The sequence below is a fragment of the Cyrtonyx montezumae genome, unplaced genomic scaffold (genome assembly GCF_038088225.1).
Source record: "Cyrtonyx montezumae isolate F1298 unplaced genomic scaffold, pur_monq_1.0 scaffold_10, whole genome shotgun sequence".
Taxonomy (NCBI): Eukaryota; Metazoa; Chordata; class Aves; order Galliformes; family Odontophoridae; genus Cyrtonyx; species Cyrtonyx montezumae.
The window spans coordinates 44,374,031-44,389,692 of record NW_027071826.1 but is presented as its reverse complement, the minus strand read 5'-3'; the positions used below and the strand labels follow the sequence as shown (position 1 = coordinate 44,389,692).

The 15,662-nt window shown below is 41.4% G+C and overlaps 1 protein-coding gene across 18 annotated transcripts in view; it reads right to left on the bottom strand.

Moving 5' to 3' along the window:
• Positions 1–360: 360 nt before the first annotated feature.
• The window catches only part of TNNT3 (troponin T3, fast skeletal type), a 33,962-nt gene continuing 18,660 nt past the window's right edge, over positions 361–15,662 (bottom strand). For 4 of the 18 annotated variants that reach the window (XM_065755179.1, XM_065755184.1, XM_065755186.1 and 1 more), the window contains 10 exons: positions 14,640–14,657; positions 9,646–9,664; positions 8,751–8,796; positions 7,825–7,941; positions 7,437–7,514; positions 7,070–7,183; positions 6,773–6,882; positions 5,872–5,962; positions 2,902–2,942; positions 361–497 (listed from right to left, as the gene is read on the bottom strand). In XM_065755179.1, coding sequence (XP_065611251.1) covers positions 449–497; positions 2,902–2,942; positions 5,872–5,962; positions 6,773–6,882; positions 7,070–7,183; positions 7,437–7,514; positions 7,825–7,941; positions 8,751–8,796; positions 9,646–9,664; positions 14,640–14,657 — 683 coding nt within the window. In that variant the 3' untranslated portion in view covers positions 361–448. Of the gene's footprint in view, positions 498–2,901; positions 2,943–5,185; positions 5,227–5,871; positions 5,963–6,772; positions 6,883–7,069; positions 7,184–7,436; positions 7,515–7,824; positions 7,942–8,750; positions 8,797–9,645; positions 9,665–13,451; positions 13,479–14,639; positions 14,658–15,662 lie in introns of all 18 variants that reach the window. The other 14 variants (XM_065755182.1, XM_065755185.1, XM_065755187.1 and 11 more) reach the window with 6 other exon arrangements.

Sequence of the window (15,662 nt, the reverse complement as noted above, 5' to 3'; positions counted from 1 at the left end):
TCATTCCCACTTGCAGCCATGTCAAATCTCACTAGATAAGCATTTGGTTTAACCCCTAGTTCCCATTAAGTAAAATACAAAACACCATTCCAGAGAGCTGTTGTTGAAGTAGATACTGGTTGCGCTTTATTTACAAAATCCAGAGATTTGTACACAGCAATCTACAGGACAGCAAGGGGCTGGTGTCAGGAGGGTAAAGAACATGCTCAGCAGGAATTGAAGATGCCAGCAAGGAGTCTCCTCAGTTCCACAGGGAACCTGCTTCCTTTTGACTGTGGAAGCCACCAGACCCCTCCAGGAAGAAGAAAAGCAGCAGCAATAGCCAACCCAGGCTGATGTTGCAATTATAGTTATCGCTGAGGCGCGGGAACGCAAGTGGTTTGTGAAGGAAGAAAGAGGAGACCAGCAGGGTTTCGGCACAACACCAAGGGCCATCCTGCTTGGTTCTTTACTTCCAGCGCCCACCAACTTTGCCTTTGGCTCCTGCCTTCTTGCTGCTGCAATACAAAAGGCAAGAAAAAAATGTCAGTTTGAAGGAAGCAGTAGGGCTCTCTGTGACCACTACTCATTTCTGACTATTGGATTAGCAAGGAGCTGCTTTTACTTTTCACATGCTGGGCACACCCATTATAGAGCACATCCTGAGGAAAACACTGTGGATGTTGTGGAAAGAGTTTCTACTTCAGAATCTTAGTGAAAGGCCAAGATGTGCATTCCTGGAAGAGGTGTACCCTTCCAGATTCCTGCATTAACAGAACAGAAGTCCAAGCAAACTCAAAACTAAGCAGCAAGACTACCCTGCCACAGATTTGAAGTTTCCCAGATCCAGATTTGCTCTGATCTGGATTTATGTGTTTCTAGAGAAAATTTTCTTCTCATCAGGCAGTTCTTGTCAAGTTCCCCAGATGTCCTAGCTATCTGGAAGCTGAGATAACAAGCTAAACAGTAGTTTAAACACAACTTAAATCTGCTTCACTCTAGCACAGGCAGAGTAACTTCTTTCTTAGAGCAACTCTCCAAAACAATTCAAAGTTTTTAGGCCTCCCTTTGTATCGATATTCCAGTCTTGCTCACACTGTATGTAGGAGCAGCCCAGCTACAGTCCCCACACAAAGCAAATTCTCTCCAAACAGTATCTTCTTGCATACAGAAGAACAATACTGCATGCAAGCCACTTACCTTCTGACTGAGAAACTGGCATGCCTGGAACCACAGAGGGATCAGGCATGAAGTTAGTCGGGTTAGATTCTGCGCTGGCCTCCATAGGCAAAACCTTGTATTTTGAGGCACAGCATATTGACAAACCCATCTCACACACACAGGACAGTGAAGCTGCTTCTTGAACAGAAAGCACATGCAAAATGGGAACATGTCTTTGACATGGAAGAACATGGGGGGCAGGCACAGTGTAGTGGGGTCTTGCTATCAATAAGGAGACCCACTTTGCAACCAGTGACTTCTCCAGAGAGCAGAGAAATAAAGACACATCTGGGGAGATTTTTGTAGCACTGTCCCGTCTGTTCTAAGAGCACTAGCTGTGTTTATATAAGGATGTAACACAGTGACAAAGACCATACATATAGTGGATACTTTACCTTATGATCAAGTTAGACTTGACCTATTTGAGAAACGACCTTTTGCACGACAGACAGTTGAAAGTTTTCTGCTTATGTTAAATTCATCTTAGTGTTCCTTTCGCCAACTTTCCCACAGGCTCAAAATCCTGTATAGGAACTCTATAGCTCCTCAAATGAAGGCAGAGTCCTTTTATCTCCACAAACGTCTGTAATGTTTGATGTTACATCTAACCTTTAGAATGTGCTTAAGGAGATTTAATGAAAATCTGAAGAAAAAGGATCACTTGATCCTTGTATAACACATCAGCAGACATTGCTTTGGAATGCTACAGTCTGTTTTGGATAGAAATTCAAATACACAGAAATCTCATGAGCTGTGGGCTTCCCAGTGCAACCTTTTCAAATATTGTCACACTGTGCTGAGAATATATCATACCTTTTGGGGAACAGTTATGCATAATTAGTACAGGTTGCAGAGCCCCTCAAAAGAGAGCAACACCCAGCCAAACCACTGCACCTTTCTGTTGAGGTTTATCAGTTTACAGCTCTGTACAGAAAATACCACAGGAGCATCCAGTCTTATGTTTGGCACCTACACACAATGTGGGATGAAGTGAGGGACGCAATGCCTGGTCACTCCTAATCAGCCAAAGATGTCATCAGAGACCACCATTTCATCCTGACATAGCTTTGTTTAGGTTAGGAAACTGAGAAGACCAAATCCCACCAGCGCAGAGTTCTCATCCTTTGCTTCTCTGTAGCTCCTCTTTTATGTCTGCTACTTTTCTACATGCTCTAGCTCCCAGATTTCTTCTAGCCCTAGTCACTCACAAGTTCACTGCAAACATGTAAAATAGTTAAAGACATGAGACTCAGAAAAAAACAGATTAAAGAGAAGTCGTATGAAGAAGGAAAGTGGGAGGAGAGAGATGAGTAGATGAGTAAAAAGAACTTGTAACAGTAATCCTGTGATGTTAGTTTTGTTACACACCATTCTTGGCAATCGCTTGTTTACTCTTCGTAAACAAGAGTTGTATCTCCTTGTGTATTCAAAGCATCTCAGTTAGATGTTTGAAAATGCCAGCAATTAGCAGATGGAAATTGTGCAGGCATGGTTTGAAGAAACATGTTTTTTATTTACTGGCTGTTATGTTCACTTCATTTTGCCTTTCATTTTCTCAGCATGAGGCAGAATGAGAGTTACACTTCCATCTTTAGCCTCATTTTGTTGCAAGGAGAAAATGTTGTTGGGGCTGAAGTGGCTACTTTGAACACTTAGAAGATATCCCCAGCCAGGAGCTAGGAAGGGGATATGGGTACTTACTGTTTCTGAGCCTGATCAATCCGGTTCCTGAGAGTGACAATCTGAAAACAACACACATGACTAGGGTTTTTAGGGATAACAAATCTTTATTCCATCACAGAGAGGAGAGTTTTACCTGCTGAAGTGCTGGAAACGGGTGCCTGTGATAGGGATTAATACTCCCTTTGAAATAAAAACACACTCTTTCTTGAAGGAAATGTTGCTCCTCGGCAATAAACCTTAAAGCCAGTCACACATTTCAAGGGAAAGAACTGGAATTTCATAATCCTTTCTAGTAAAGTCCCTATCCATACAAATTAATCTACTCTGAACTCACACGTCAAACTGCAGGCAGATGAACTGGAATGAGCATCATCTTGAACAACTGGAAAGCTCTCTCAGGGCCTCATCCCATATATGAGTTATCTCACCTTCTCAATCTTTCTCTACTCATATGTTTTAGGGAAAACATAAGCTTGAAGTCCAGTAGACTTTGGATGGGGATATTATGAGTGGAGTCCATGCGTCCTGCCAGAATACCTTTGTTAGCTGGCAGAGCAGAAGGTGAGAAGCCTGCAAATGTCACCACCTGCCTAGTTACTCATCTAGTTAGAGCTACTCATCTAATATTAAAGGTGCTGAAGATAGTAATATTAAGGAGACCTTCAACAACCACGAGGAAAAGGTTGGAGCAGGGGCCCTGAACTTCTTCCCAAGCTCTGTTGGTGACTGCGAGCTATTGGACCATCTGTCTGAAAGATGTTGTCTGACTTTGTTTTGCCATGGGTAGAATTAGATTTCAACCTGATGCATGGAAAGCAAACACCTACCTTTTGCAGCGTAAGCACATTCTGGCCTGACTTAGCATCAAAGTCCTGGCCCATAGCCCTGGACTCACTACTGAAATCCCAGGACCTCCAGTGTAGTGGAAAAGCCCCAGAGATGAAAGTGTGACAGGGAGTCCCCTTGCTCCTTCACCTTCCCATTTGTAACCAAGTCAAAGTTCCAACTAGCTTTTTTTCTTGCAGAAAAATGCACTGGCCACAACTTACACTGTGTTCCTGCTTCTGGTAAACTTTCCAGTTTTCCAAAGTTTTCCACTGCCTCTGCATGTCCAAGAACCAACGACTCAGCATTTGAATATTTAAAGCAGTGTTTGATATTTCCCACAAGCAAAACAAAAATAATAAGTCATACATTCAGGCTGGTCCAACAACTGATATTTCCTGAGTTGTTTCTTTCCATGGCAAACAGACAAAATAAAAGACTGAAACATTAGCAGGAACAGGACAATACAAGGAAGGAAGGAAAGAGCAGCTCCTCAGCTGCTTTTGTACTTACTCATGGAATTTTTAATATCTGCTGCAGCAGTTTAAGTTGTTTATTGTAACTGGCTATTTTTCCCAAGTGTAGAGGAAAAACCAGCTCTCTCTTCACGTTGACCCAAGGACTTAAGACTTACCTTCACCGACAACCTTGCTACAGTGACCATAACACTCACTCTCCAAGGAAGCACTAAAGAGCAATAGATTCTAGAGCTAAGAACAGCTCTATTCCTATGTGTTCCGATTCCTTCCTTTATCTCTCCCTTGCATCCTCATTCATCTCTCCTTCATTCTTTTTGCTGTTTTCACTTACCTTTCTCCTCATTTTCTTTTCCTGCTGTATCTTCCCTTATTCTCCCAACCTTAACAACTCAGCTGCACATTTTCCTTCTACTTTGCCATTATGCGTACTCTGTGGACTTGATTTTCCTTATCAGCTACCCATCCATTCATCTGTATACAGACCTCATTACCATAAAATGTACAGCACAGCTTCCACTGTTGTATTTCCTACTGTTTCACACTTAGATGACCTGCTATCCTCAAGCTAGACCTCTTCAGCATACCTGAATACTTCATACCATTCTTTTCTATGAGGTGCAGGATGCTGCTTGTGCATCCCTAAGCTTCTGCTTTTGTCTCAAGTATGTTGTAGAGATTCCTCCATGCAGATAAAAGCAGAGGTCTGGACAGAGAATTATTTGTAGAGGTGAACTGAGTATGCTATGAGCTCAGTTCTTCTGCTACAACCCTGTTAGATCCTGACTCTTCTCCTAAATTCCTTCATCTCTTTTCAAAGAAGACGAAGGGAGAGAAAAAGGAAGTGAAGGGAATCACAAAAGACCATTTTTCTCTTTTCTTTCTGCTCTTGGAGCTAAGTGCCAGTTTCTGTCTGGCACCTGACCTCTGACCATGCTGCAGGCTCATGCATTTGGTAGCCTTTGCTGCTGCTGTTACACAGACAAGTTTATTGTACTTACAACTTGGAAAGCTCCTGCAGCCTGCAACGTAGTGTTAAAATCTAAGAGAGATTGAGATAATTACATTGGTGTTGCTCATTCCCTGTCAGTGTGTGTCTGTGTAATTGGGAATTAAACGTAGAGCAGTAGGATTTCTCAGCCACTGAAACCTGATTTAGGTAACTTGAGAAGGAAACCTATCCACTTTGTGTTACCATATGACAGTGAAGTTAGGTGCTCCTGTCTGGAGACTAGTTTCAGTAACTCCAGAGAACTCAGTCCACAGGGCATCTGTCTGGGACAGGTATAAAACTTAAAATATTCAAATATGAAACCAAAGACTCTTAAAAACAGTACTTTGTGATGGGGAGGAGTGAATTGATGATTGACTTCTTTGTACCACAGTTACCTATAATATAAACAAGAATGAGCAAAGTGTTTGAATAAATGCATTTCCCATTGACACTGGCTTTCCAAGAGGGCACTGAAAGCCTTGAGAGTAATCAATGAAATTTCAGCCTAAAATGTGAAATTCAGTGCAAGTACATTGGGAGGACTATAGCTCCAGGTGCATTTCTGCTTAAAAATTCCAAAGGATCATTGGAGAATCAAATGATTCTCGCCTCTGTATGGCTTTTGTCAGAGGATTCACAGAGATTTTAACATTCTGGAGCTAGTTTTCTTAGAAAAATGGTTTTTCCACTCACCTCATATTTTTTCCTCTTAATTTGCTCAGCAAAGTCATACTTTTCATTCTGCAGCTGGTATAACCAGTCCCAGAGTTCCTTGGCCTTGTCCCTATAAGTTTACGGGGAAAGGGCAAGAGGAGAAACACATGACATCATATATTTTCTACAGTTTTCACATCCCTATTAGTGAGATATTTTACATTTTATTCAGTTCCATTCACGCATTATCCTATCAACTTCTTCTGACCTTTGAAAGCTACTTAACTCTGTAAGTTAGTCAAGGTCACACTTCCTCACTTGAGAATGTTTTAGCGTTCTACTCTTGCATGCACCACACACCAATATATTTCTGCCAGATCTATTTTTTCCCCTAACTTATAAGGATAGAAAAGGGGAATTAGATGAAAAGGGAAAATGTTCGATTGCCTCAGAGATGAGCAGAGCAGCTGTCATTGTGCAATCTCATCTGCTTCAGGGCTGAGTTTTAACTCCACTGTATAGAGTCCAGGTCACCAAGTGAAGACTGCTCTACACCTGAGCACTCAGCTCCCAAACCTCCAGCCTCAGTGGTATTCTTACTTGTAACTCAGCAGCTCTAACTACCTTGGGAACACTGCAACAGCAGAAACCAATCTGTGGTTTTGTTCATCTTACTTCAGAGCTAGGTTTGAAGTTCGTGACTAGTTCACTGGAGGACATCCTAATTAGGACAGGCTGACTGGCCGTTTCAGCAGTATCCCATGTCACATTTCCTCCTCTGCTTTCCAGACCAAACAAGCGCAGATCTTGATACTGTTCCTTGAAGAATTTCAAGGAAAGCATCCTCCTCTCCCTCTCCTTCTTTTGCTAGAGAAGACCCCAGGACACAAGTCCAAATTTCAATGGATTGCATTACATTAGGTGAGGATAAGCATGTTACCTCAGCTTGTCTTCATTAAGATGGTCAATGTTCAAAGGCTTGCGTCTCTCTGCCAGGACCTTCTTCTTTGTCTCTCTAGCTGTTTGCTTCTTCCCTCTCTTCTGATCAGCCTGTTTTCAGAACATTAATTCATGTCAGACTGCAAAAATACAGGCTGAATGAAATAAATTCAGTAACAGAGCACGTAAGACAAGTTGCTAGGGATCCAGAAGAAGGAAAGTCTAGTTGTTTTCTCAGCTTATAATAAAGACTCTTTCTTGTCAACCCCGTGGTTTAACACTTGATCCATGCATTTACCTTTGCCAGATAGCTGCTGTATGTGGCACCCATAGAGGACAGAGCCTTCTTCTTCTTGAGATCATCTTCAGCTTTTCTCTTGGCATCTTCTTCCTCTCTCCTTGCCTTTTCCTCCTGCAGAGCACAAGACATAGAAGCAAGTTACTCCGGCAGAGGCTCTCAGCTTCCGTAGCAACCAATGTCACTGCAGGGAGTGTGACTGGGTAAGATGTGTGCGAGTACTGGCAACTCCCACGTCCTGCCTTTGCTTTTAAAGGATAGTCATTTCTTCTCCAGACTGAGATAGACAGAACCTGTAGTTTCTTTCCAACTCTAGAAATCAGCTCCATGTGGATGCTGGAACAAAGAGAGACATGAGAATGCTTACCGCAAGCCGTGCCTGACGCTCCTTCTCCTTCTCAGCCCGGATTCTCTGTTGCTCTGCTCTTTCAGCTCTGCGCTTCTCCTGCAACAAGCAGTGACAGAGGCTTAAATTCAGCCCTGTGGCTTCATCTGCCTCTCGCAGTCCCCACCACCAAGATATGCAGAGAGCGAGCCATCAGCTACCTAGCCAGGATGTTCTGGATGGGGCTGACATGTAACTTATCAGGTGTAAAATGGGGATAAGTGAGAAAACAGGTGTGGGAAGAAGCCATTTGGAGGTGTCAGGAATAAGTTCTATTCATGGCAACACTACCAAAGTAACAGGATTAATGGTTCAAATTCTCATCTATATCTCTCATCTAGCACCACGGATGAGCAGTACAAGGACTCACAATCCTCTCCTTAAGGGCAACCAGCTCTTCTTCTTCCTTTCTCCTGGCCTCAAAGTGGCTGTCAATCAAGGCCTGCAGCTCAATCAGGTCTTTGTTCTGCCTCTTCTTTTGGATGTCCTAGAAGAGCAGCAAAAAGCTCTCAGTAAGCCTGTAGTGCGCTAGGAACATGCCCTGGAGACCCCCAGCACTCTGCCAACACACACACACACACGCACACAAACAAAAACAGAAAGTGTTACAGTTATCTATGGGCTAGCATCAGTGAGTGCTGATGATGGTCAGAAACATTCAGAGGCTCATCAGGTGGTGGTCAGGAGCCCAGAAGGGAATAGAATCCACAACTTCTATTTCACTGCACTGAGTTTAACGCTTAGCTTTGCTTAGCTGCCTCCTATGTACAGAGTTCAAAGGACTGGGATGTGAACCCTACCTAAAAATGCCCCTGCATTTTGGGGTAAGGCAGACATTTCTGCAGAGATTTTCAACACCAGCAATTCTTCATTTTTATGTCAGATTTCTAGGAAAGTATTTGGATCTCTGTTGTTAACTTTTTTGTTGTCATTTCAGGTAGAGTTTCTCAGCAAGAGTTGAGTATAGACCTGCTTTATATCAAACTGCTCAGTAACTTTCAGATAATTTACAGTGGTGGAACAGGGAATCTTAGAGATCCTAAATCTCTTGCTCCTTTTGCTTCAAGGAGGAAAACCAAACAAACAAAGATTTCGTTTTGTCCATTTTAACCACAGATGTAACCAGAAGGCTTCAGAGAAGAGAGAGCAGCCTTTAATGGAGAACAAGCAGCAAGCATTCATTCTGTCCTGGGCAGTATCCTCAGCTGTATTCAATATAGGTGGAGTTACATGGGTTTGCACATATGTATGCCTCAGTTACAGATAGACAAAACATGCAGCCTCAGGAGTACTTACATCAAAATCTACTTTCTCACCCTCCGGTATTTTAGGAGCAGTTAGCCTTCAGAGTGACAGAATCAAAAAGGAAAGGGGGGAGAAGGAATATGAAAAGGGAAAATAAAAAGGGGAAAGAAAAGGAAGAAAAAAAAGTGAGAAAAGAAAGAGAAGAAAGGAAAGAGAGAAAAAAATGATTTTCATGTTAGAAAATAGGCATGTCCTGAACCTATCTGCCCTTGAGAATGATTCTGACAAAGAGAAATGCTAATGGAGATGCAGAGGTGTGAAACAGCAAGTCAATTGAGAACTAATCCAGCAAGCACTGGAGACCTCTAGACTTCATGGAGGCTTGTGCCTAACAGGGAGTTGTCTGTAAAAACCCTTTTTGTTCCCAAAATCTAAGACCATTCTCTGCTACACAGAAACACAGTAGCCCACAGGGCTGTCAGTGCAGTGGTGCACTCCTTGTTCTGGGTGCTTAGCAACCTGGGAAAAGAAGGCGCTGGAACCCAGAGCCAGAAAGTCCTTAGGAAAACTTAGTTACGCTCTAGGCAGACCAGGCCAACATTCACCATTTCTCCAGCTGTCAGCAATCCCAGATGGAAGGGTAGATCCCAGCCCTCAGGCTCTCACAAAGAATTTACTGCTGAGCCACCTCATTTCTGCTGAAAGTTGTGGGACACGGACAGTTTGTGATTTTTCCGGATCTATGAAGAATTGGTTTGATGACCCTTGGCCAGTAATTATTGTTAAGGTGTCCCCTGGCAAGAGCAGATGTCCTGGAAAGGCATGCAGGGCTTTGCGTGAGGGAGGTTTCTACACAGGTTTCTGATGGCCATTTGTTTAATAGACACCACAGGCTTCTGCTGGATCAGAAAAATGATCACAAAGTTTTGAAACTCTTCATACTTACTTTATTCTGGGCTTCTCCTCTGTATTTGGAAACATGGAGCAAAACAGGAAGGGAAAAAGAGGGAGAACAGTTAGAACAACAGAGATCATGCCAGCTGCTAAAGCAAAAGGAGGGAAGAGAAATTCAATCTTAGGGGAAACATCCCAAAGAAACTGGTTAAATTGCAGACACTTCCAAAAGAAACATACAGACTCGCATACCCCTTCTGCTAGGAGTAAATCTGTTTTTATCCTTTAAACAGAATTTGACAGAAAAGAATCAAGAGATTGTATCAAAGTCCCAAGCGTAGCATCTGGAAGGCAGTGCTTTCATGTAAATAATAAATTATTTTTCTCAAAATGTCCTGACCAAACTCTAAGGAGGACAGCTGGGCATTCAGGTAGAGGAAAACATTCCCGTTTCAATCAGCCCTTCATTCACTGAAGTTAGCTTGAATTTATAGTGGTGTCACTGATAAAGCAGGCTTGGTCAATTTGGATTAAATGCCTCACATGGAGGCCAGGAGGGGAAAAAAGCCTGATGCCACATACTTTTTTCTGTGCCTATTGACTCTAAGACAGCTTAGGACACTTATCCTGGAGATGCTTTGGTGTTGTGAGGAAGACGTTTCTTTTTCTATACAGTGTGGTGCCCATCAAACCCAGCTTGGAAAGGGCATTCTCTCTTAGTGAGCAAAATTTCCATAAGTTGTAATGGAAATAATCTTTGCATCTCCAGGAAAGGTATAATGCCCTGAAAAGAGGGCTAAGCCATCAGGGAGACTGGTATTCAGAGATGTCCCCCTGCAACAAGTGACCTTTTCCTGGCTCTCAGAAATATGCCGTCTTCTGAAGTTTCTTGCTTAACATTTGTGCTTGCTATCAATCCTCCCCCCTGCTGTGCTTTTTATACTTTAGTTATTAGCCCCGGTGTAATGCCAATAAGTTCAGCACTGTTATTCTCACAAACAGAGGTGAATTAAACTTACATATTTATTCTGGCCCAGTCTCACAGGGGCTCAGATTGACTTTCATAACCACATGCTACGTTTGAACTTTCAGTGATGCTGGATTTTGCTGTACAAGACTTTCACTCTGTTGGTTCAGAGGGAGGAACGGAGGTTAAAAGCTCACAGGCTATTAAACCTGGTAAAAACAGGCAGCTTTGTAAAGGAAAATTGAAACCTATCTCCTTCAGAAGTGGGTGCATAAGCCTAGTTATCCACATAAAGATACAGAAAGATATTATACTATCTGATATAATATATTTTATTATACTGTATGGTATTAATTTTGTCAAGTGATCATTTGCATCCATTTTGGGACTGACTGTGGAAACCAGGAATTGCAAGGGGAACAGACAATGAAATAAAAATAGTAAGAAAGAAAATAGCAAAAACTGATACTAGAAAATATTTAGTGGAGCTGCTTACAAGGATATTGGATAATAAAAAATGAAGGAAATGACTGGAAAAAAGCAACTGGGAGTACTAAGAGAAAAGAGGTGAGGTCTGAATTAAAAAGATCAGAAATAAAGCTTCCTTTTCTCTCACACATCAGTTTCAGTAAATAAATTTTTTGGGGTAGACCCTTTCCTCATTTACTACAAAAACGTTGCCTACTAAAACATATTTCAGCAGAGGCCTCTAAATGCCAGAGCAACACTAATAAAATAAACAGCATGTAATTAGAAAAGTTTTAAAGCACGTGTATAAAGGAAAACACGAATCACACTTGAAGAAAAATAGGCAAAAATGCACTTCTGAGTTCCTCCAGTTAGTTTATAAATCATTTTTCTTTTTGAATAGCCAGTGAGCTTATTAAAACTTAAGTTACATTGTACCGTTTTTGTTCTTAAATCGGGACAGTGGAAGTAGCCACAATTAACCAGTCTACCAGGGATGTTAATTCACACAGGATTCCCTTCCCTCATGACATAGCCAGGTAATTCTCAGAAACATTCCTGTTTAAGTTAAGGTTGTCAGTTAGTAACACTTCAGAGAGAAAAAGAAGAGAGGAAACAACGGATTTTGTTTGTTGACCTTGAGTGCCAGGATTGACATCTGTCTGTCAATGACTGGGTGAATTTGGCTTCAGCTTCCACCAAATCAGCATTTTAAATGTAATTAAACCAACAAACAATTGTCATAAATAAATAAATATATAAATAAAAGGTTAGTTTTCTTGGAACAGCAACAAAAAAAAAAGTAGTTAGGATATTTAAAGGTGCCTCCAGAAAACCAGAAAAGGGGAAAACAAAGAAATAGCAGGATTTATTAAAAAAAAGAACAGTAATTAACATGTCCTTTGCAGTGCATGATCCAGCATGGTCCACACTGAATGCACCAAAAGGAGCTTGGAGATGTGATTTCTTTTGAGATACCCCATCTTTCATGAGTGAAGGAACTGGGCCAAAATTTAGTGATACACAGGAATTGTAGTAGCCAATTCCTGCTTTTGGTGGTGGATTTTGACTGACCTTGTGCTCATTCTGCCTATGAAGCATGTGGCTATGACAAAATCCCCATACACATTCATGCCTAAAGAAAGCAAGAACCACTGGAAATCCAAGTTCACTGATGTGGTGGTTAGAGGTAGAGTCTCTGAATTTCTGGTTTCCAAAAGAGTTGGTTCAAAGAGAACACACACCACAGTAAACACAACCTTTGGTTCTTCTGCTCAATATCTGAGACATTCCCACCACGCTCCTCTTTGTGCAAATCCGACTTGCCTTTGCTTCACTGTTATTCTTAAACACCCTCCTTTTCCCCACTGTTGAAAAGCAACATCTCTAACCCATAGTGCGTCCTTCAAAATCAGTATGCTATTAAAAAAAAAAGAGGAAAGAAAGAGAAAAAGGAGAGAAACAAAGAGGAACAGATCCCATTTTGAAGTGAAAAGTGATGTAAGAGGCTCTGAAAGGTCCTCAGAGGTTGTCCCTAAAATAAAAATAAATAAATAAAAAATAAAACCTGAAAAGTGAGAAAGAAAATTAAAACAAACAAAAAGAAAAACAAAACTTGAAAACACAGAAAAACAAAAATGGTTCCCAGTAGTGTTGGGCTTTGTCTTTGGAAACACCTGGGCAAACATTCTAGGGGTTGAGGAACATCAACCATCAGAACAAAACCTAGTTACCTCAAAGGTGTTCAAGGTCGGTGAGAGTATTTCTACACCTTTAAACTGATTTTGCACTTCTCTCTGGGGGCTGAAGTTACCTGCCCACATACAAGAGCAAAATTGACCCTTCATAGACTTGGTCCTTTCATGATTTTTCTTCCTACCCATGTGCTCCAGGGCCTATTTAACCAGATATTTAAAAATTTACTACCTTGAGCAGTAAATGGGTTGCTCCATCAGACTGAATAAATTTATTCATATGTTCTGTGCTAAGAACAATTATAAGTGCGTGGTAGGAGCAGAAATTTAAATATCTGCAGGTTCCAGCCTGAAGAGCACAACCTTTGAGGCTGGATGAGGAGGCATATCCATGCAGGGCCCTGCTTCATTTTGAATCGTGCCACTGGAGTTAAGGAGACTTATTATTTGGATTGGAAGGTTATGATACTGAGAAGAGCAATACACAAACACAAGATCTATCTGAAAAAGTAGAACAAGCTTCTAGAGCTTGTGTTTCATCATCTGCTACCCTAGTGAGGCTGTACAGAGTTCTAAAGATTAACTGGATATACATAGTGATTCTTTGCGGCAGAGAGGTTTTGGCCCAGTTCCTGAGTTTAAAATCAGGTGAGGAACAGAAACAAACAAACAAAAAAGAGTGAGATATTAGAAAGATGACTTTGTTGTCCTAAGACAACATCAAGCTACCATCATAGTATCCGCCTTCTTCATCAGCTGTAGATGGAAGGATAAAAGCAAAAGAAAAGAAGCACAGTAGTCAATCCACAACCAGCACTGTTGTCCTAAAAGCAGCTGTCCTTTCTCCCTCCCCATTATGCTGGGAACCTGGGGATCTCTGGAAATCAAATGAAAAGAGGAAGCAAAGAGAGAAGAGTATCTGTCTCTTTACAGTGGCCATACAAAAATATGAAGAAATAATATGATGCAGTACCTTCGCTCTAGCCAGAAATTATTGTGCTTAATATTGTGTCTTGACCTACTAATAAAATGCCAAATCATGAACCAGTTGAAGTTTATGGAAGTATAGAGGTGCATTACTTCTTTACTGGTTTGCAACAGGTAAAGGTGTGTCCTGTAACGTACTCCACCTTACATTGCCCAGTACACCTGGAAATAACAAGCTGTAAACTGAAGTCAACAAATATCTTTGTACTCCCTGGCATAAATTTTATTTTTCTAGCTGACACTGAAGTACTATGCTTCTGTTCTTCAGCATCATTCTATAAGGAGTTCAAGAGCAGGTTTTATGAGAACCAGGACAAAACATATCCGTCTTGCCATAGGCTTTCCTGAATATCTATTATTATGAAAGTTGTGGTTTTAGTTTTATAGAAGTAAGGACAAAACAATAGCTCCAGATTCAGACCTATACCCAAATCCAGCACTATTGGGACTTCTCATATCCAAACAGCAGCTAGATACTTTCATGTGAATGGGAACAAAATATCCAAGTCCCTGAACCATCAGCTAAGGATTCACTCTTTCACCTTTTCATCTCTCAATTCTATCTTTCCAGAACAACAAACTACATCAGCTCTTTGTGGAGAAGACCTGAGCCATGCTCAGCCACGTGCTGTGGGTCATTATTCAGTCAGGGCTCTATATATACGTATATCCAAGGGATGCAGTGACCCACAAGCTCCCAAGAACAAAGAGCCTGAGGTCACTGCAGTGAGGCTGAGACCACAGGATCCACACTGCTGTGCTTATTTTGTGAAGCTTTTTTGGTTTGCAAGTGTACAACTCTATTCTCCACATTTGTCCACTTCCCTCCCATGCTACCTGTTCTCTTGAACAAGGTCAGCGTTTTCAACGCTGTTTCCCCAGCTCTGAAAAAGAAAAAGGATGAGAGTCTTTAGCGGTATCATCACATACCTTCTTCAGGGGCTTCTTCTGTGGGCATCATGGTGTGAGCGGTGATGTAAAGACAGGAAATGGGAAGAAAGAAAAAAGGAAGAAAACAGAACAGATATTTAAAGTTCTTGGAAGCCTGAGGAAGAGACCAGGAAATGCACGAGGGGATAAAAAATGAAGTGATTAGTGAATTAAGGCAAAGAGAAAAGGTATCTGGAGAGACTGTAAGGAGTTAAAGATGCTGTAAGGTTAAAGAAGTAGTAAGTAGGGAGATTAAAGGAGAAGGCAGCTGCAAGGGATCATTATGGTTAATATTTGTTTCTCTTGCTTTGTTCTCTTCTACCAGCCCAGGACTCCTGTTCACACACACTCACACCTGTGTTGCAAATACACAGAGTAAATCAGAAGTCATGTCACATACCTGGCTCATGAACTTCATGTGTGAAGTGTCATGGAACAAGATGCAGTGGAAAATAAGAGAATGAGAACGAGAAACCTGTTATTTCACAAAGCAAAAGAGCTTTCAAGCCAAAGGAGTGGAGAAGCAAAGGAGAGAAGGGAATAACACTGAGAAATAAACCTGAGAGAAAATAAGTTAATTACATTTGAAATAGCACATAGACAGAAGTCACTTGAAGGGAAAGGAATTTGGACAAGTGAAACAGATCTATGGTAACAGTGCAATGCTTTAAACAAAGTACTTGTGAGCATTTTATGCATAAAGCACAACTTGACAGCACGATGTACCGAGGTCTACCTTTGTTTGAAATATGCACATGAACACAGCACTTTCAAGGCACTACCAGATCCATTCTTTTCTACTGCAGCATTCCAGCGCACTCAGATCAACATTATGTGTTTGGTAACCTACTGGAATACCTGCTGTAACTCATCAGCAGCACTCAGCTAACTTTCAGAGAAGCTCAGTTCTCTGTTACGGATCTACGACTCATGCCATTTCCTTCCTTGAAGTCAATCTGGATGGTTGTGTGAATTTACTGCTCTGCTTCACATCCATTTGCAAGGCAGATATTCAGATTGATT